The sequence below is a fragment of the Zophobas morio genome, unplaced genomic scaffold (assembly GCF_036711695.1).
Source record: "Zophobas morio isolate AGI-343-1 ecotype UQ-CSIRO unplaced genomic scaffold, CSIRO_AGI_Zmor_V1 ptg000005l, whole genome shotgun sequence".
Taxonomy (NCBI): domain Eukaryota; kingdom Metazoa; phylum Arthropoda; class Insecta; order Coleoptera; family Tenebrionidae; genus Zophobas; species Zophobas morio.
Window position 1 is genome coordinate 9,474,512 of NW_026972110.1, and position 21,151 is coordinate 9,495,662.

The 21,151-nt window shown below is 30.1% G+C and overlaps 2 protein-coding genes across 2 annotated transcripts; both read left to right on the top strand.

The window, feature by feature from the left end:
* The first annotated feature begins 5,542 nt into the window (after window positions 1-5,542).
* LOC135122630 (uncharacterized) lies at window positions 5,543-10,238 on the top strand. Its single transcript, XM_064046935.1, has 5 exons — window positions 5,543-5,762; window positions 7,884-8,124; window positions 8,169-8,302; window positions 8,358-8,507; window positions 9,545-10,238. The coding sequence occupies exons 1-5, from the start codon at window positions 5,687-5,689 to the stop codon at window positions 9,700-9,702; spliced, it is 759 nt and encodes a 252-aa protein (XP_063903005.1). The 5' UTR covers window positions 5,543-5,686; the 3' UTR covers window positions 9,703-10,238.
* A 4,337-nt stretch (window positions 10,239-14,575) lies between these two features.
* On the top strand, window positions 14,576-16,715 carry LOC135122632 (uncharacterized). The gene is made up of 5 exons (XM_064046937.1): window positions 14,576-14,801; window positions 15,082-15,328; window positions 15,801-15,934; window positions 15,986-16,141; window positions 16,191-16,715. Exons 1-5 carry the CDS (start codon window positions 14,717-14,719, stop codon window positions 16,346-16,348), a joined length of 780 nt encoding a protein of 259 aa, XP_063903007.1. The 5' UTR covers window positions 14,576-14,716; the 3' UTR covers window positions 16,349-16,715.
* Window positions 16,716-21,151: the final 4,436 nt, after the last annotated feature.

Consider the following 21,151-nt stretch of genomic DNA (forward strand, 5'->3'; position numbering starts at 1 on the left):
ATTTATTTCCTCAAACCAGGTTCTAGAAATGTAAAAGATTTATTTTTCACGTCCAATAGTTTCAAATATGAATCTTTCAAAAATATCGTTGCATTTCTGTATTGTTTTTCTGGTTGCGATACAACATCTGGGTTTGCCGGAAAAGGGAAGAAAAACATCGTAAATTCATTGTTTTCTAATACATAAAATTCTCGTGTCACAATGTGTGTAACCAAATTTTTTCGAAACGGTTTGACTGATTTTTATGAAATTTTCTGGCTATATTCGGTAGGTCTGAGATTAGGTCGTAAACTATTTTTTATACCCCTAGGTGATAAGAGTGGCCCATCCAAATTTTTTTTTTATTTTTCGGACAAAATTTGTTATTTTTATTTTTTTAAGATTTGGCTTCAAAAAATACAATTAACCCTAAATTTTCACCCGTCTACCACCAACCCCCATTTTGTAGTAACGATATTAGTATCTTTACTTTCATCCACAGATACGCAAGGCAGTGTTCAAGATGGCTGTTGAATATAATAATCATTGTCGTACGATACATTTTTATCTATAATTTATAATTTAATTTAATTATAATTTATTTATTTTGATTTAATTTTTTATTTAACTACTAAAATATTCACTGGGTCTGCTAGTCAGATGATAAAAATTTGTCAAATTTGGACAATATGTTTTATAAAAAAAATGCAAACAAAGAAGATATCGCAAAAAATGGATTACAATTAATCAAATATATTTATAAATGTAAAAATGACAATATAACACTGAATCAATTAAGATTTCGAAAATCAATTGGCAAGAATTAAATCATCTTTCATATTGACAAATCTCCCACCAACAGAAGGCGTTTGTTTCATGGATTTTAAATTTTTGAGTTTATCAGTGTAACATGGAATCTTACTTTTTTCGAGTAATTAAAGTGTAAATTTTAATAAATAGCTCAAAATTTTACATGATTAAAAAAAATCGAATTCGAGTTTTTCGTTTTTTTGGATTTCCTGTGAAAATTTGCCAAAGTAATGTATACTTTTTTTACACCATCAGAAAGTAGAGATTTCAACGAACAAAAAGCACACCGATTTTTAAAAAAAAACAAACATTTTGACGTCAGAATTTTCGATTGAAAATTAGGGTGGTTTTTCGATATTAAATCAAAATAAGGGAGAAAAATAAATATTTTGAATAAAAAAAAATACAGTAATTTTGGGACATAAATAGATAAGTTTTCACCAAATTTCGTAAAAAAAAAACTTTTTTGTGGGAGATAAAAATAAAAAACCAAAAACTCGGTTATTTGCATTTTTCGCATAAATTTTGAGGTTATTTAAAAAAAATCTAAATACAAAAGATGTAGATCCTTTTATTACCTAGAACTTTGCCATTTAACTTTTTTCGATAGGACTTGTAGTTTTGCCGGAAATCGTGATAAACCGTTTTCTACCTTTAAAAGCTCACCCTCTTCGACTTCCCGACCTCAGATCGCCCGTAAATTATTTTTCCTTTTATTCTTGTTATATTTTCATCCTTTTCCAATGGGTATCATCCTGTTCTAAATTTTTTTGATCTCAAAAATTACACTGGTCAACAAAATTTAATTTTTTCTCTCTAACTTTGACATAATTGTAATATTTTCGTTTAATTTGTCTCTGTGTTTGTGACAAAGAGCATAAATCTTATAACTTAGCTCAATTAAAAAAAATATGCATATTTGATGTTTGAAACACAAAATCAGGTAAAACAATTTAATTTTTGTATCTTTAACGGCAAAAAGTGTAGTATTAACAAAAAAACAACCTTAAATGAGAAAAAAACAACGAATGTAGTTTAAAAAACGAAAAAACAAAAGAAACAGCGAAGACCGACGTTTTTTCGGTTGCCTCCTATAGATTTTATTGGAGACCTCTCGCTCGATGGTCCCGCAGCATTCTGCGAGCATTTAGGTGTCATTTAGGTGTTCCATCGATCTTGGTAACGTTTTTCTATCGACAAAATGCCCAGATGGATGCGTTCTCTATGACGGTCACTCACGTCGTCACAATTTTTGGGGAAAAAATCAAGGTGCGAGTGTATAAAATGCACTTTTAAGAATATGTTAATTTTAAATTTTTTATATGATGATAACATGTCTTCTACTTACTAAACATAGTTTTCTTATTGTTTCCCAAGAAGTTTGTAGCAATTTGATTACAAAAAAATACACCTTAGAGAAAGTTTCCTATTACTTAATAGTACGATTTTTGTATTTTTCAAAGGATAATATTTTAAGATTACTTTTAAATGAGAGCTAAGTTTTGGTTTAGCCCTTTATAATATCATTTAAAATTGCTAATTAAATAATAATTGACTGCTATAATAAAAGTTAGAGCTTAGCTGTTGACCAGTGATCGGCCCTGACCTATTAGACAATATGGTTAATGACTAATGTTTCAGGTATTATGCATAATTCCTGTTCCTCTGTTAGTTATTATCAATATTACCTAAACGTTTCCGTTATTGTGCATAATAACTGAAAAATTCAGTTATTACGCATAATTCCTAATGTTTCCGGTTATTATGCATAATAACTGACAAGTTTAGTTATTACGCATAATTCCTAAAATATCTAGTTATTATGCAGAATAACGTATTTCGGATATTAAGGGTGTGGGGACAAAAAATCTGCACAAATTTTAATTTACCGAAAATCGAGTTAGCTTTGAGAAAAATGACGGTTGACGTTATGACATTTTTTGGCAGTTATTAAAAATTGTTATGCCTAGTTCCTCTTGAAAGTTTCAATATTTTTTGTAATAATGGAAGACTTAAATGAAAATGATCGCCGATCTGTGATTGCCAAATTTTATAGAAAGCATATGCATTTAAAAAAGTCATTCACCGTTAATCACTTCTTCCAAATAGGGATATAAAAAAGGACAACTTATAGCATTTGCAGAAGAGTAGAGAATGGGAATTCGGTAGAAAGACAAGTAGGAAGCGGAAGACCAGCAAGAAAAATGCCCCAGAAGAAGAGAGAAGCCTTAGTCAATCAAAGTCACGGTAAACTTGGTGTTTCACTAAGAAAGCTTGGACGGAAATTTAAAATCGACAAAAAGTATGTTAGCAACATATTAAAGGAGAATAATATTAAACTTGCAACTCGAAAATCCGCTCCCAAATATTCAGAAAAACAAAAGTTGGAACAAAAACGAAAATTAAGGCATCTTTCTGAATCCGCTTTTTTTCCCTCAAATGGTACTGAAATAATCATCGATGACGAATCCTACTTCACTTTTGATGGTAGCGATACTGCTAACAATAAACATTTCTATTGTAAGGAAGGAGAAGAAGTAGATGGGAAAGTGAAATTCAAACGTCACAAAAAATTTCAGTCCAAGTTGTTGGTCTGGTTGGCCATTTCTTCACGTGGACATTCTACTGCGTTTATTTGCCCATCTGGAAATTCTGTTAATGCAGATATTTATGAAAAATAGTGCATTAGGTCTCGACTTGTCCGTTTTATAAGAGAAAAGCATTCAGATGGCAATTTTGTATTTTGTCCAGACATGGCAACAGCTCATTACGCAGCTAACGTTATTGCTGCATATAATTAGTTAAACATTCCTTTTATCCCTAAGGATAAAAATGTTCCGAACGTACCTCAACTACGCCCAATTGAACGTTTTTGGAGAAATCTAAAGAGGAATGTGTACGAAAATGGATGGGAAGCCTCGACACATGCAGAATTAAAGAAGCGTATACTGCTGAAAATACGGCAAACAAAAATATCGGCTTTTACAAATTTAATGCGCCGTATTAAAACAAAAATTCGTAAAGCAAGCAGATATGGTGCAGATTGTGTTCTTTAAAGTTGTTTTTATAAATGTTTTTGATCACATTATTAATACATGCTTTTATAATACAGTTATTCTAGTTTGAAATTTGTGCAGATTTTTTGTCCCCACACCCTTAGCTGTAACATATATATGAAACTCTAGTTTTTCTGGTCCAACCAGACGATCAGTTTAGTAAAAGTTGGAGGGGTTTTAGATAATAATATGTGATTAGCAGCTCGTTCAGACACAAACGCAATAAGTAATTCCATCTATGAAACAGTGTGTAGTCAAATTATAAGCACTGTTGTCGGAATTTTATGGATCCTTGAATTTCATTCAGATGTCACATTTCTCCTTTGTTGGTGTTAAAAAAATCAAATTATATTTAGTCATGAATACATGAATACTGGCATTTAACAGGGTTGTCATTTATAACAAACTTACTTTCTATGTAGAGAAATGCATTTTCTCAACATTTAACTAAGAGTGTACTTACGTATTTGCTGGTGGTGCTCTGCAATAATGGGACTCCACGTGGGGAAGCTTTCGATATGCTTTCATACATCTAAATCTTCAGTACCTACACTTTTCTTTGAATGTTTCCTTTTAGAAAGGATTTCTGCAATTCTAATTTCGGGTTTAACATAACCAAAAAACAAAAAATCTCGGCAAACTTGTACTTTCTTTCCTGATACTTCAAAGTACGTAATATTTAAAAAGTTTTCGTTTTTACAAAACCTCTTCCCTTTCTCTCTTTAACAAGCCTTCCTCTTGGTCTCATCCTACCTTTGAACAAATTTTCCATACCAATCATTTTTCTGTTCATCATTCAGCGACCAAAATGGTTCAAAAATTAATTCCTTGTTCTTTACATCCTAACATGTAATGTTTCAAACATTTTGGCCTTATGAGTTTCCCACTTTTTACCGACGTACTCTTGTACACACAATTTTTTCACGTTGTTTCTCCATTTTTTTGGATTTCTTTTTCGTTTTCCAGTCGCCACAACTTTTTCTGTGGGTTCAATTAGAAAATAACGTCTTTTTAACACAGTCATTGTTTTGAATAGTGATAACCAGATAAAAAGGCGTAAAAGCATTTCGTTTCCATGGTAATTTCAAACTAATGGGTGGTCAGTTAAAAAAGTCATCAGGTTGGCCTTGTTTTTTGATAGAAAAAATTGGAGCAAAAATCATTTGCGTTTTATTAATCCATACTGTTGTGTATCATTGTCATTTGCCAGACTTGTTGAAAAACGTTATTTTTATTATACGAAAAACTGAGGTTATTGTAGACATACTCCACAATATTTGCAAAAAATCAAGGCCAACTTGATGACTCCAACTGAATACCTGATATGTAGAATAACGGCGACTACATAAAACTGCCAAAAAATCATTCAATTCGCACAATATTTCACTCTGAATCATAAGAGAGCGGTTTTTCAGGATGAATAACGCACAATGTTTGTGTCATTATGCCCACATTTGTATACAAACCCAATCTTAGTACATATGCTTAAGACATATAAGTGCTTAATTTGTGTCTTCGTCTCCGTGTAACAAGTAAATTATACAAACAATAAACCAAGTAATAAAACAATTTTTTGCAATTAAATAATTTTGAAAAACTAGACTACAAAATGTGGTATTTTTGCATACGCTGTTTCCGAAAACAGCTTAATTTTATGTAGATCAACCAAGCACCAAGGTAACGAATTACTTAATATCTTTCTGCAGCGATAGGTATTCATTGCCAAGGTGTACACTGCATTCGTTGCTTTGAGTATCACAAGTCGAAACATATAAATTTCTCAACTATAATACCGAGTAGTTGTTTTTCAGCTTGAAACGGTGTATTACGTTAATCACAACATGCGCTCTATAGTTATGAAGGTTTTCGTGTTTGGCACATTATTTACACTGGTATATTCAGCTGCAAATGATCTTCGTAAGTATACATTATTATTTTTGTTGTAATTAATTGAAATTTTAATTGAAATTAGTAGTTCTTACGCAGTTTATGATTGTTGCTTAAGTATTTACTTTCTAATAGTTTGCTCTAATATGTGATAAATACCGTGTGTGTAAAAAAAGAATAGGTCCGTAGCGGTCTTAATTTTCGAGCGCAGCATTGTCTGAAATGTTTAATTAAATTGTTTGAAATATACGACGACCTACCTACATTAATGTTTAATGTTTAATGTTAATGTATTTTTGTCTGCGACATTCAATTTTACGGGTTTTTTCAAATACACGATGTAACTATTCCTTTTGAACGAACCTGTAATCCTTGTTGATTGGTCATTCTAGAGAGCGGAAAATATGCACCAAAATTTTGAGAAATATGATCATATGATATGCACCAAATTTATGCAAATATGCAGTAACTTTCTTAATATAAGCAGAGATATGCAGATGCATATGCTCCAAAAATAAAAAAAAAGCGAACTAAATTTATTTATAAAATACAAAAACAGGGTTCCCGAGCTTACGTTTTATTACAAAAAATACAGAAATAACATTGCAAAGTGTTTAATTACATCTCACTAACACATAAATCACGTTTTTAAAGATAATATTCTTATACTAAAAAATAAATATAAATAGGACAAATTAAAAAATAGTAGTAATCCACTATTTAATTACTATTTTGGTAACAATTTATTTTTAGATTTTTTTCGAAATATTCTAACAAAAAGTTTTTCCGGTGATTCTAAATTAAGTATAAGTATTTGCAAATAGAAAAACTGCGTACTACGTCCACAGATGTAAAAATACTTACCGGTTTAGGGTAGGCGCGACAAAACACAGTTCGTTCTTGAAGAATAAGTTCAGGAAAAGGTTTAATCCATAAATTAATTTGAGTTCTCTTCGACATATTGATTCACCTGTATCCCTTTAAATGCTTTCAATACAAACTCACGATGAAAAATAATAGTATAACGTCCCTTAGACCACCACTTAACTAACGAACAAAAATTTTGGGAATGAACGGTATTTCCAAAAGTAATTAGGGCGCGAATTTACCTGGAAGAATGGCTTAATACCCAGTGGTGTTTCCAAATTACCATAAAACCCAAACCTTTCCTAGTTATTTGAAACTCAGGACAATATTTGCAATATGATTAATAAAATTTCGCCTTTCTAGATAAATTCCGATAGAATGACGATAATTTTTTTTTCAAATTAGTACAAAAATTGATAAAAATGCAAAATATGCACCCATTTGGTGAAATATGCAGCAGAAGGCAAATATATGCAAATATGCAATTTTTTTATAGCTGTATTCATTTTTAATTAGCATGATTCGTTCACATAGTAAATATCAAGACTTATATGCAAAAAATAACGAATATGCAAATTTCATAAAATCCGCTCTCTATCATTACGCTTTAATTGAGTGCTTTTAATATTTTATAATCACAAATAATTTCAAGATGCGATTAATTTTAAATGCAAGAAACATTGTAAAAGGAAAAATACATTTTGAAAATCCTTATGTAACTAATTTTAAAGATCTAGTTTTTTTTAATAATCAGTTATCTCTAGACTTTGCATATTTCAAAAGCAAATTTCTGAAGAGGGAAACACCCAAAAGTATTAATATTAATAGTTCGTCAGATTCAACTGCATTCTTACCGGGAACTGATTATACAGCGCTGTCCACGACTGATAATTACTCCGAATTAATTTAAAATGCAACCCAAAATGCATTGTACAGCTTTCGTTGATGCTTCTGTAAAAATTCTTGAAGCGTTAAATGTTCAGAATGCTGTTCTTCCCTTCTAAGACAAGAGTCGAGTCAGTTCCAGAAACACCGTTTCACGCGAATGGCAATTCGACGAATAGTGACAGAAACAGAAAGCTAGAAGAATGTTTTCTGGGTTACATTTCGAAAAAAGTCAGCCTCATTGTCAGTAGTGAACAACCCTGTATTTAAAAATTTGCAATTCTTGGTACTAAATAGAAAGCAAAAAGTTTGAGTTGCTATTGACATTTTAAATCGTACAAATCTCTTACCATCCTGATTCAAATAACTTTAAAGTTTACAATGACTTGTAAATTTCAGCTTCTTATTTCCCAAAGTGCAAACGTTATGATCCCAAACTCAACGAATGTCTAGTAAAAGCGACAGAAACTGTAAGACCTTTCCTCATAAAAGGTGTACCCGAACTGGGAATACCACCTATTGAACCATACACAATTCCAGAAATTACACTAGAGCAAGGTACTCAAGCTCTGAACTTTAAAGCTCTCTTGAAAGATGTTGAAGTACGTGGTTTAGGCAATTATAAATTTTCTCAGTTTGAGTAAGTATTTAACTAAAATGGATTATTTAATTTTGCTTTCAAAGTTTTGATGTTCCAGGACTGCAGTGGTTTTGCAAGGCTACCATTAATCCAATCAAATTAGTAGGTGATTATACCGTAACAGGAAAAATACTCTTAGCACCAATTGAAGGAAGTGGAAAATTCACGGCGGGCATAGGTTTTTTTTAACTTACAGATGAAGAAAAACTTTGACATATCATATTTTTTTGTAGAAAATTCTAATATAACCGCCTATCAGAAAGTCGAATTCTTTAAGAAGAAGGGGGTTACTTATGTGCGACCAGTTACTACTAACACTACTATTTCAGTAGGTGGACCAAAAGTCCACTTAGACGGCCTTTTTGGAGGAAACGAAGAACTGAGTAAGCTATCAATGTTATAATTTTATAGATAATTATCTGAATATTAAATAGTACTTCTAATAATAATTAGTAGGAACGATGCACAAAACAAAAATATATTTTCGTATCATTTTTATAATAATAAAGATTTATTAATTGAAATGCAGTTGTAAAATTTTAACAGCAATGCCATTTGATACTAAACACAAAATTTTGACAATGTCACTGTCAAAATTTTGTAAAAAAATCTTAGTGTTAATTTAGATTGTGGTTAAATATTAGACTAATATCTTTACGTCGATCGTCAAAGAACGTAAGCTGTAAACAATATTAACGCTAAAAGCAACATAATTTTTACCAAGTGCTTTCGATTCAAAGTCAAAGGATCTAGTTTTTTAAAGTGTGTTTCCTTATTTGACATTGAGAAAATGCTATAATTCTAAACAACTTTTTTTTAATCAACTGTCAAGTGAACTATTATTTGTCTGGTTTTGTGCAAGCAAAGTAAACAATAAAATAAACTTGTTTGTTATTGTTATTATATCTACCAAACAACGTGCAGAAGATAAACCAGTTGTTGTTAGTTGGTTGCAGTTCCGGTACTGAGAAAAATATACATTTTTTATGCGACCCTTTCGTTTGTTTTTTTTTGTCTTAAACGTTATAATTCAATATTTAAAAATTTTTATACAGAAATGTCTTTAGAAAAAATACTAGGTATGTTGTCTTAGTTGTTTTTATTACTGGTTTAAAATTTGTCAGCTAAATATCGAGATAACCAGTTACCTACTCCTTTTAGTGGACCTTGGTGGCAGAAACACTAAATCTGACAAAAATAAATAAAAATATCATCATCATCATATAAGTTGATCAAATATAATAGACAGCTTCTATAATAATTTGTTCCAACTATTCTTGGCTGCGTGTTGTTTTGTCATCATTATAAATAAATAACTACCTTTAACAAAATTTTTAATGTCTGTTAATTGGTCAACACTCGTTTGCATCATGAGAAAGACTTTGCTGTCTATTAATTGCCTCATTTGTCTTTTTTACAGATAAAGTGACCAACACCGTGATTAACGACAACGTCAATGAACTATTTGAAGATTTAAAACCTGTGATAGAAAAAATTATTACCAACGTCATAGAGCAATGGCTGTTCAAAGGACTTGAGGACAACGTGCCTTTTGATAAATTGTATCCTGAGAAATAGAAGAGTGTTATTTGAATATACAGAGTTATTCACGTGAAGCTCCACGCAAAAAAAAATCAAAATGCAACCAAGAATACATAACATGGTAGTGTCTCGCATTATGTCAACGTTGTTGCGATAAAACAGACAACCACGTTTCACTTTTTTGAAAAATGGAATGAAATGTTAAAGATGTTTTTTAGTGTATTTCTGGTTACGTCTTGCCCTTTTTCATTCGATGCGGCGTTTCTTGTGAACAACACTGTATAAAATATTTCTGTTTGCTAAAGTGCGTTTCGTACGTCACACAAATGAGTTTTTAAGATTTATTGTACTAAGTACTCCATGAGATCGCACGATTTTATTTAATCTAGAATATTCACGCGGACATACTAATTAAGTAAAAATCCATCAACATTTTATTAGCTTCGCAAAATAAACAAATAAGCATGCTTTGTTATCGCTGTTCTCTTTTAGCATTGAAGATTAATTTATTTATTACACAGAAAAAAATATTTTTACTACACATAAATTAAACGAGATTTTTATAATTAGATAAAAAAAATATAAATATGCAATTATAGGTAGTTATGTTACGTTGATTTGCAAAAAATATTTACGTTCAACTCGTATTACTTAAAAAAATAATCACGTAAATGTTCTCATGGTTATGCAAATAAGTAAGTATGTTAATATGTTTTGAAGATGTGTAACTATTATTAGTTCAACGGCTGTTCTTACCTTATCGTATTGAAAACTCTAAATTTTTAAGTAAAATAAGTATTTAAAATTAAATATAGGTAATTATTAATTATTTACCAATTGTTTGGTATTTACTTTATATACATATATTGTAAAAAACATACATAAATAAATGTTCTCATAAATTTGCTCAAGAGTTTACGTTACTGCCAATCACATTACTAATAATCTACCAAATAAAGATTGAATTACAACAAAATACACGCACACCCAAGAATAATAGTACAATAATTATCAACCAAAGCTCTATACGGATGTTCTGTTTTTAACAAAAAAAAACATGTAAACTAATTGGTTGGTAATAGCGTTTATTAGTTTTTAACGATAGACGTAGCTAATTATAATTAAATTCGACCTTGAAAGTAAGACGGTAGAGTCAAGCGTTTGGTGTAAGTAGGTACTACTCATTGGAGTATGTATAATTTCCCCAGTTCTAATTCGGTTTTATGATGTGTAAAAGTTAACTTCTTTAACAATATATTACTACTGCCGGTGATGGGACAATCATAAATAAGGATTTAACCATTATCCCCCATCACCGGCAGTAGTAATCTATTGTTAAGGAAGTTAACTTTTACACAATGGGGTACTATCATAAAACCGAATTAGAACTGAGGAAACTCTTTCTGTGATTGCGAAACAAAATAGAGTGTAATCTTCGAAGAATAGAATTGCTTCATTATGTGAATATGGGTCGTTGTAATTGAAAGTTTTCCATGTCTTCAGTTTATTTCTGAATATTGAACTAACTAGCTTTTTTGTAACAGAAGGTGTTAGTAGATCATAATTTCAGTAAAGCATTATATACAGATAATGTATCTTTTTCTTTATGTATAAAAAGGTCTATATAAATGATGTCGTTAGTTCGTTTTTACTTTATATCAGTACCTAAAGCAATAGGTATGTACTTATAATACCTGTAACCACTGCTGGTTATAAAAACCGACACAGACAGACCGACGATACACAACAGACAGGCAGACAGACGTACACGGGAGGCTTGTGTTTTCGTAATCTAGAGTCTAGAGGTAATGAAATGTAGAGAAAACATTACAATATTTCCTTAGTTTGCATTAGGGAAGTACGTATAATTCACTTGAAAGTTATATTTCTCAAAATTTAAAAACTACAATACCTCCAGGCCTGACTACGTTTAATGGCATCCTTGTTTACAAACCATGTTTTGGTGCAGTGTTTTTAATATTTTAAACAATATTATTCATGCTTGGTAAGTAAATATCTGATGTTTATTAACACTTATTAATGTATCCTAGCTAGGTTCTTTTGATTTAGAAAAAAAAGATATCTTCTGTCAAAATAAAAATTAGTTTCTTATATAAGGATGAAGAGGAAATAAAATTTCAAACAAATTTCTATTTGGGTTTTTCTAGTTAATGAAAACTACGAAGGTTTTTTAATATTCCAGTTATATAAAGTAATAATGTAAAGTAAATATACACAACCATCTAGATTTGATTTATCGAAACCGCTTCATTACAGGATAATTAAAATGTTAAACTATTCGCTTCTACACGCAGATTAAAGTTCATAAGCACTCAAGTGTTGGTTGGCACACAGATTTATTACAATAAGATATAATTCTTAGGATGTTGCTTGTAATCACATTATAGTTGACTATTGAAGTGATATGATATCGAGACTCAAATATTCTTATAATGACCAAGTTGCCCATGGAATAAGAAAATAAATCAAAAGTATTTCAAAACAAATGGAAAATTACATCCTGCTGCGAAAGCAGGATGTGTTTGTTTTCATATAATTTAAATCTGCATAAAAAATTTCAATGAAAACGAGAAAGCAGTTGTTATGACATTTCAGAAAATAATTCATCATCGTAAATGATTACTGTTTATTTGGTATTTGCAAATATCAATAAGAGTAACAGTCAATTTTTATTTACAAGCAAAGTGACATTTGAGAACACATATATCAAATAATTAGGTTTTACTAAATAAGTTGTTGACAAGTTTGGTCGAATCCAGTTAGTTTTGATGTTTATTAACATCAAACTTGGGAGAAGTAATTTTTTAGATAATAATCAATGGACAATAAACCTATACACGAAACACGAATTTCTTTGAGATATTTTCAACAAGATCAATCGTCTTGACCATATTTTTTTTTTTTTTTATTTTTTTTTTTTTTTGGTATCTTCACTAATGAACAAATTAAGCGTATTCTTAAAAACATATTTAATTCTTTTTTCTTCAAAGAAGTTGTCAAAACTCTACAAATAAACAGATTTTAATTTTACTATTAGTTCGACGGCTGTTGTTACCTTGTATTGAAAACTGTAAAGTTTTAAGCAAAATACTTAAGGTAAATTTTGGTGTTTACCCACTGTTTGATATTTTGCAAATAATAATAGCTACGACCTGGCGAATGGGAGACGCGGAAAAAAATTAGACCGCCACTCCTAAAGCTCGAAGTGGGTCATTTGAAAAAAAAATTGTACTTCATTTGCGCTCTTAAAAATGTCCTATTTCAACTTCCTCCGGATACGACACTAGGTAATATTCATGACAGTTGAAATTTAAGCTGAGATCGATCGCATGGCCTTTATAATTATCCTGTGAGTCAAGTTTGAGGTGATCTACGACCATGGTGAGGACTTATTCTTATTAGTATTAAAAATCTCAGTCAAGGCAATGAAGTGTTGTTTTTGAGGTTAATTGATGGATTTAATACGTAAGCTTTAGATCAAGGATGTATGTTTATGCATTTTCACTGTACCTAAAGTAGATGTCTGTAGACTGTAGACGTACTTTGTAACAAACGAAGTAGTGTGTTACTCGCTCAAGGTTAGTAATTTCTTACAAGTTGTTTAATCAAGTTTGTATTAGATTCCTGTCCGTTATATTTTTTTAAATTACTTTATACATACAGGATATCTCAATGGTAGGATGGTGGAAGGCGACACATTTCTCATAAATTATTGAAAACCTTCTTTGACACGATCTGAAAGAAATCAGATAGAATTACAATTCATTGAAAATTATTTTCAAAAATACAGACTTTTTCGTTTATACACTATATACTTAACAGAGTCTTTATTAAAAGTGGAGAAATATGGTATGAACATATTTTTCTGTTAAAATCTTAATTTTTCATTTTATTTAACAAGCTGAAGATGAGATTAGAGGTTTCTCGAAACATGTCCTTGTTTCAATAAAACACTTAATTCATAAATGTGGAGTTCGACCTCAAACTTTTTTATGTAGATTTGTTAGGTTTGTCCAAATAAAGCACAATTTGCATACATAATCAATTAATCAATTGTGTAAGTAGATAAATTTAAATCTCGTTCAGTTTCTATACGTATATCAAGACGAAAGGGTTTGGATAACGCAGTGTTCTTGCTAAACAGTTGTGTACAAAATTCCAAAGCAAACCTTCATTTTCTTCGGTGGAAGGGCAAATACCAGGAAAACTCTTACATCATATTATTTCCTGCTTCTTTTTGTTAGGCACATAGCTCTTTTAAAATACATAGGTGTTCCACTGAAAAAAAAAATCGAGTGGATAAACTATAAATAATGTAGCATTAAAAATAATTTTAAATTATATCCACAACCGAGTTTTATAGAAACGCACCAGATAAAAAATATTTTACACAACGTTATATGAACAGATTGAGAATTTTACTTAGGACGTCACATGTACGGAGAGAGCAATAAAACACACAATCAAAGACGCCCAGGGATTTGTGAAGATTTGTCTTTGATAGAATTTTCATCTTGTCGGATTACAGTCAATTTGAAAATTTGAATTTAACATGTAACAATCTACGACAAGTCTTCAAAAATCCATTACTACTTTTGATCGTATTTTTATTGCTTTCTCAGAACTTTTTGAAAATGAAATGATACATTTCTTCTTAAATTTGGGACAATTTGTCCACTAACGCAAAAAATGTGCAAATTGTCATCAAAATGTGTTTCTTTTTATTTTAGAAAATTAATAAATAGAAATGTATCGTGTAAAAAATTTAAATTTAAAAGACTTCAAAATTAATACATTAAAATAATGTGTGTTTATCTACTAGGAGTTTTAATATCCCGAAAGAATCGATCAACTGGGCTTTTATTTCCTAGATTTTAAAGTGATGTAATGTTAGTGAATGCATAGTATTCTCCGATTTATCGTACAATTATTTTAATAGTAGTTGTCAAGGGTAAGATTAAGGTTGTGCACATATAAGAAAAAGACTGCGCTTGACCTTTTTAGTTGCGTTTTAATTGTTGCAAAGAAAATGATGGGTGATTTAAAAAATATTTCGTTTATATTATTTACCGTCTTATGGATTACTTCATCAGAGGGATCACCAAAAAAATGGCGTAAGTAAACTCAACATTTTTCTCATTCTCCCATTCAAAAGTGCATTACTGAGACCTACAAAATAATTATAGTGGTGTATAAAATGTTGTAGACTTGCTTAGGCCGGAAGGCAGTGACATTGAAACTATTTAAAAGTTATTTTCAGAGATCCGCCCATTTAACCATTTTTTTTTAATCTGTATTAATAGACATTTTTTTAAATATTATAATAATATTAAGTTAACCAATTTAATTGAAAACGATGAGGAAATCACAGATGAAAGCCAAATAATTTTTCAGCTTCGCGATTTCCACGATGTTACAGAGACGATCCCAATATAAATAAGTGTATCTTAGAAGCAACGAAGAAAATGAAACCATTTTTACAACAAGGCATTCCCGAATTTAACATACCAACAATATCCCCATTCTTCGTTCCTGAAGTAACAATCCAACATGGCAGCAGAGGAGATTCAATAAATTATAAAGTTATGCTCAAGAACTTGCAAATATTTGGATTTGACACCTACAAATTTGATAAATTTGAGTAAGTATTATAAACTGAGCTAGAGATCGATTTATTTTGTACAACTGAACAGTCTTGAAAATCAAAGAACAAATTCGCATACATACTAAAGAAAAAAATATCTATTCTAGCCATCCTTACCGGCCGGAATAAACAACCTCAAATTCATTAAAGATGTAATATGCCCCTTGTGGTGTAATGGAAGTTTGTTCTGTAATTTTGGAATCATTCACCAATATAATTTACTTTTAACTATACATATTTAAATTTCTACAATGGTAAAATAACAAAAATATCTAAGAAAGTTTAAAACTACTCGTCCTCAAAAGTCGAGGTAACATATTCCGACCGGTATTACTGGTACTAGTTATCAAAATGGGTATCGCTTAATCAGTAGGTACCTATATGAGGCTTCATCCACTGATTTTAGTGACTGCTGAAATATACAAAGTATATCGGTCGCTAACTTGCTTTTATATAAAAATATTTTTAGTTTTGACGTGAAAAATTTACAATTTCAATCATCAATGAAAATGGATGCCATGTACCTAAAAGGACATTACATAGCAGATGGTAAAATTTTAAGTATACCGGTTAGTGGTAATGGAACAATGAGTTGCAACGTTAGTATGTAATAAATAATGCTTCTGACAATAAAATAAAAACATGTGATTTAAGCAAACACAAGTGGCACTCTCAAACAAGATGGTAAAATTGTTTTAAGAAAAGATAATATTAAATATTTGGAGCTAGAACCTCCAGTTATACATATCAACGTAGGAAAAATTCTTGACTACCATTATAACGGATTATTTGATGGAAATGAAGTGCTTGGTAAAATTTGATGTGCAATTAAAGTACGTTCTAAGTAAATTCATTGTAGCCAAGGCTGCCGAGAAAATTTTCAAAGACTATCAGGAAGAGCTGACCGAAGAAGTAAAACCGGCAATAGAAAAAATTATTGAAGAAATAGTGTATGATCTACAGAAGAAGACTACTTATAAAGTTCCATACGATGAATTATATCCTATCCACGGATAAAAACTATCTGCCATATTAAAAAAAAAAAAAGACACGATTAATTTACAGGGTACAAATCGGGATTCAATTTTCTATAAACATTACAATACTGATATTGAAACAATTGCAGAAATTTGCAACAATAATAATGAATTAAGTTAAACAGTATGTCTTTGGCCACATATTGTTTATTTAGTTCCAAGTCTGTGATATTTTAAAAATTAAGTACGTTATTTTTTTAGCATAACACAACTTTTTGTAAATATGTGTCCTTAAAGAAATGCAGAATAAATTCGGGAATTTAAAGTGTAATCAAAACACTTACGAGGCCTAAATGGTACAATTATAGCAATTTAGAGAGTTGGTTATTATGTCACTTTTTTTTTTAACGACAAACCTTAGGTATTTATCAAATGTATAAATTCTTTTTAATTTTTGGTAATTAAAAAGTTTCTAATTTGTTAGAACTTTTTTCAAATCTGATTGCTTTTTGTTTTGTCATTTGTAGACACACTATATAGTGTTAATATATTATTTATAACTTATAACATATTCCTGTTGTTGTATTTGTATCTAAAATTATAGTAATATTTATACATATTCACTTAATTTATTGTTTTTACAAAGAAATAAACCACTTTATATATTTGTTGCACTTTTCTTTTCTCAGTTTGATATTGTTACGATTATCTGAAATTTAAAACTGACGTACGTAAACTCAACAATTTATTTCTTACTAACACAAATTTACACGACTAACTGCATAGCGATTTTGTACAAAATAATTGTGGTGCAATTTGGCTGGACTCTGTCTTGACTAAACTGGCTGAATATTAATCGTTCCCGAAGGTGGCTTCTATTTAAAACCATACTTCCCATAGTTCCGCAGTCGAGGTCTTTCTGGAATACCCATCGCGACTTCCAGGCTTTTCTTTAGCGAACGCCGCCCGGCCCGTCACCGACGATGATTCACCCATAGGCGTCGTACCGGGGCAGGGTATGGGTTTATTTCGGAACAATATCTAATGCATTTACTTTTCGTGAATAAATCAAAATACATTATTCATTTAATACAATCGGTTTAGAATTTTTGTTTCATACCTATAGAAAACAAAGCTACTCTACTGTCATTAAGAAGAAGAGTGGTATTTCATAACTAGGTAAGTATAACGCGCATCTAGCTTGGGAAGCTGTTGGGTATGAGATGATTCTTCAGTCTTGGTTGTATACATAATCCTGTATATTATTTTTAGGTAAAGTTGACAAAAATCTGACGAAGTTATACAGGAAATAAAACTTCACTTGAAAAAGTTTGCCGAGAGATCTTTAAATATTCAAGGAAGCAGCTTAAATAAAATTCCATGTGGGGAGTTATATATGAAAATATCAATTCTGAAAAAAAAATTGATTTTGACGAGAAGAATTGGGGATGATCTTCTAGGAACCAAGCACGAAAAACCGTCGCCATTTATATTTAAAGGTAATTTCGGGAAATATTACAAAATTAAGATATAGCGCAAACAAAGCAATATCATTTTTTGGGTGACTATTAATAATTAAAACAAATTTTTGTGTTGGCAATTCCGAATGATTGACAGCAATGCTAGTTTGTCGGTTCACAGTTGCCGATTTTGAGATGAGCACCCCTAACGAACTTGGTGAGAAGATAGCAGCTACTGATTTGGTGTCATAAAGGTCCGTTTGACAATCGGGTATGCCAGCATAAAATTTCAAATATGTTGCCAACTTGACCACAAAAATTCATACACATTAATAAATAGTTACTCGATATTTTCAAGAAATAAATCATTTTATTCCATTTAGTCGAAGGTAATACAAAATACTTCAAACTTCAATCATAATTTTATTTAAAACGTTTGACGTATAAAGAGATATCTCAAATATTTATAGTGCTTGCAAAGTACGTATCGTTAAGCTCAATACAGTCCTATAGTCATAGATGATGTCAACAGCAACATTAATTTGAACTAAAAGACAAATATATGTACCTATGTATTTTCAGACAATAGTTATGTGTGGAAGGTATTATTTTTAGTTATTTCGGAAACATTTAAAAGCCTATAATATATTATCTCTTAGAGACATGAAAATAACAGAACAGAACTGGCGTGAAAAGGTGAATGTGGAGACATTTCCTGAAAGTTTCAGATTTTCATTTTTTTCAGCATAACGATTTTGAGGAACAAAGTGGGCTAGTTTCAAAAAATTTTATATTTCAAGAATTTTGTTGCAACTGCAGTTACATTTTTGTTGTACGAGTACTAAATTTCTGAAAAAATCAACTCTCTTAGAACAATTGTGTTCGTACAGGAGCCAGCTGAAAATAACAAAAATCTGCAAATTATAACGAAGTTTCAATAAGCCACCATGCAGTGGTGAATTATGCAGATAAGATACTTACATTTTTATTACTGAAAGTACATTTACTAGGTAGTAAATAAAATTATAATCATTTCAACATGTGCTATAGGAAAAAGTTTCAACCCATAACAGGAAAGTATGAATATGGTACAATTTCAAGTTCAAAAAATAATTGTCGATGGTTTTTCTTATTTGTTATCTAAAAGATCATCCTCAGTTTTTTTCATCAAAACCAAAAATCACCCCATTTAGTGTTTTCAAATTGAACGATCCGTACGAAGAACATTTCAGAAACCTTTATGATTTTTGTTCATCTGCCTAACCGTGGCAGAAAGTTCTAATACGTCTTTAAGACAAACAAAGTATAAGTGATCTGATGATATCATGTCTTGACCATAATTATATGTGGAGAAAAAATATTATTCGAAATTATGAGTTATGAGTGTTATGACCAATTATAGTTATATATCGTTGTGCAGTTGTAAAGATCGCTTGTTGTGCAACTAGATATTTTCAAAACTAGTTCTGTTCTCAAATGTACATAAATTTAAATTATAATCTTTGACCGTTGCGTTGATAGGAACTGAAACAGGAAAAGTTTGTTATGTTGTTAAATAATTGTGTTAATTTCTTTCAATCACACAAAAATACTGTTTATTTATTCATCGAAAAGGAATTGCTACCAACAACCTTAACTGGTACGAGCAAATAAATTTCGCTTCATAGAAATCCACTGAAAAAAATTCATGTTGAAAACTGAGAAACGTCAGAGTAACTAACAATTAAAATAAAAAAAAATGATGGACATCAGAACATACTTAAAATTTATGACGTTGCCTATTTTAAAAAAAATTCTCTAAAATACATACCACAAAATATTGCTGTACATAACTGAATTTTGTATTTAGTTCTATCACTGATATTTATCGTAATATACATAATACCAAGAATTAAAATATGATCCATTTGCTTACACTTTAAAAATCGAAAAAAAAATTATTCACTGCACCATTAGGAAACAATTGTTTTGGTTATTTTTCCTGCTGTTTAAGATTCCTAATAATTACTTTCTCATGTTGTTTAGACACAACTGTTTGACATGCATTGGTCTTGATTCAGAGATTAAGTAGATAAAATTGTAAATAAGTATAATTAAAGTAACAAAGAAAATAACATAATTAAAAAAACGGTCACCCATTAAGCTGATGTGCTCTGGTTAATTTTACATGAACTTTAAAATTCTTATTTAATCAACTAACATAAAAATAAGGTAAATTCCTAGTTCTTACAAAATTCAGCAGAAATTTTAGCTAAGAATTTAAATCTCAGAAACATTAAAGAATCAAAATAAATCAGCTGGATTGTAGTTTAACATGAACCGAAATTGTAGGTCATAGAATAGGTATCATGTTTTTATACGTTGCCTAAAATTCCGAAAATATTAAATAAAACATTATGTGTTCAAAAGCAAGCGAATTGATGCTAAAAAAATTCAATTTGATGAAACCATTAACTTGTGCTAAAATAAAATAACAAATATCTTACTCAAGTCAAACTTTACCTTGTGAACTTGTGATATAATGAAAATAAGGAGATACGTAAACACATATTTTATTTTAGCGCCTGAAATGGCACAAAATTCATGTAAAACAAAACTTTTTTTTAATGTGAGAATGAAATGTAGGTTAATTCTAAATGTTTGAAAAATATACATTCTAATACCTGCAAAGTATTTGTCATTGTTCGTTACGAACTAGCACACTGCAGGTGCATCATAGGTCTGTAGTTAACATTGACATTTTTACTAAGATAAGATGTAATTTATGAGTGGTCAGAAATATTTTGTATTAAATGCACAAAGTGTTTCTCACTCTAGGTAAATATGATCTGCAAGAGGCTTCAGTATTATTTTATTATTATTTTTTAAGTATTTTGAATATAATGAAACACTATTTAAAAATATTTGTACAAAAAATAATCAGACTAGATGCATTTATATACACAAATAATTCAAAACATGGTACGCTGTTTAATATACAAGTTTGTGGTATGTAAATGATTTACTTATTATAAGTGTTAAACTTTTGTGCCTTCTAGTTATGTCTGACTTTTCGCCTAATTGAAAAATTAAATCATTTAAATTTTGTTCCTTTTTTGTAAAACAAAGGAAACAGGTACTAGTTTTTGTTAAAACTTTTGAAATAAATAGAATGTAGATTAAGTACAGCTAGAACGACTTGTTAATTTATTTATGTAACCAAGGAAATAAATAATTGGCTATCTACTTTTATATATTTTAGTCACAAGCTTTGAAAACAATAGATTGTGATGCGTGTTATTTTCAAATTTTTTATTTGTATTCTAAAACATGATTTAAATATAGTACAACATCGCAGTAGAAAGCAAAAAAAAAATAGTAATAATAAAACAAAATGGACTGGA

Excerpts from the sequence above, each read along its gene's own strand:
- LOC135122630 (XM_064046935.1), top strand. The coding sequence starts at position 5,687 with ATGCGCTCTATAGTTATGAAGGTTTTCGTGTTTGGCACATTATTTACA. Across the intron at positions 8,303-8,357 it reads AAAATTCACGGCGGGCATAG|AAAATTCTAATATAACCGCC; the intron begins GTTTTTTTTAAC and ends ATTTTTTTGTAG. Across the intron at positions 8,508-9,544 it reads TGGAGGAAACGAAGAACTGA|ATAAAGTGACCAACACCGTG; the intron begins GTAAGCTATCAA and ends TCTTTTTTACAG.
- LOC135122632 (XM_064046937.1), top strand. The coding sequence starts at position 14,717 with ATGATGGGTGATTTAAAAAATATTTCGTTTATATTATTTACCGTCTTA. Across the intron at positions 15,329-15,800 it reads TACAAATTTGATAAATTTGA|TTTTGACGTGAAAAATTTAC; the intron begins GTAAGTATTATA and ends AAATATTTTTAG. Across the intron at positions 15,935-15,985 it reads AACAATGAGTTGCAACGTTA|CAAACACAAGTGGCACTCTC; the intron begins GTATGTAATAAA and ends ATGTGATTTAAG.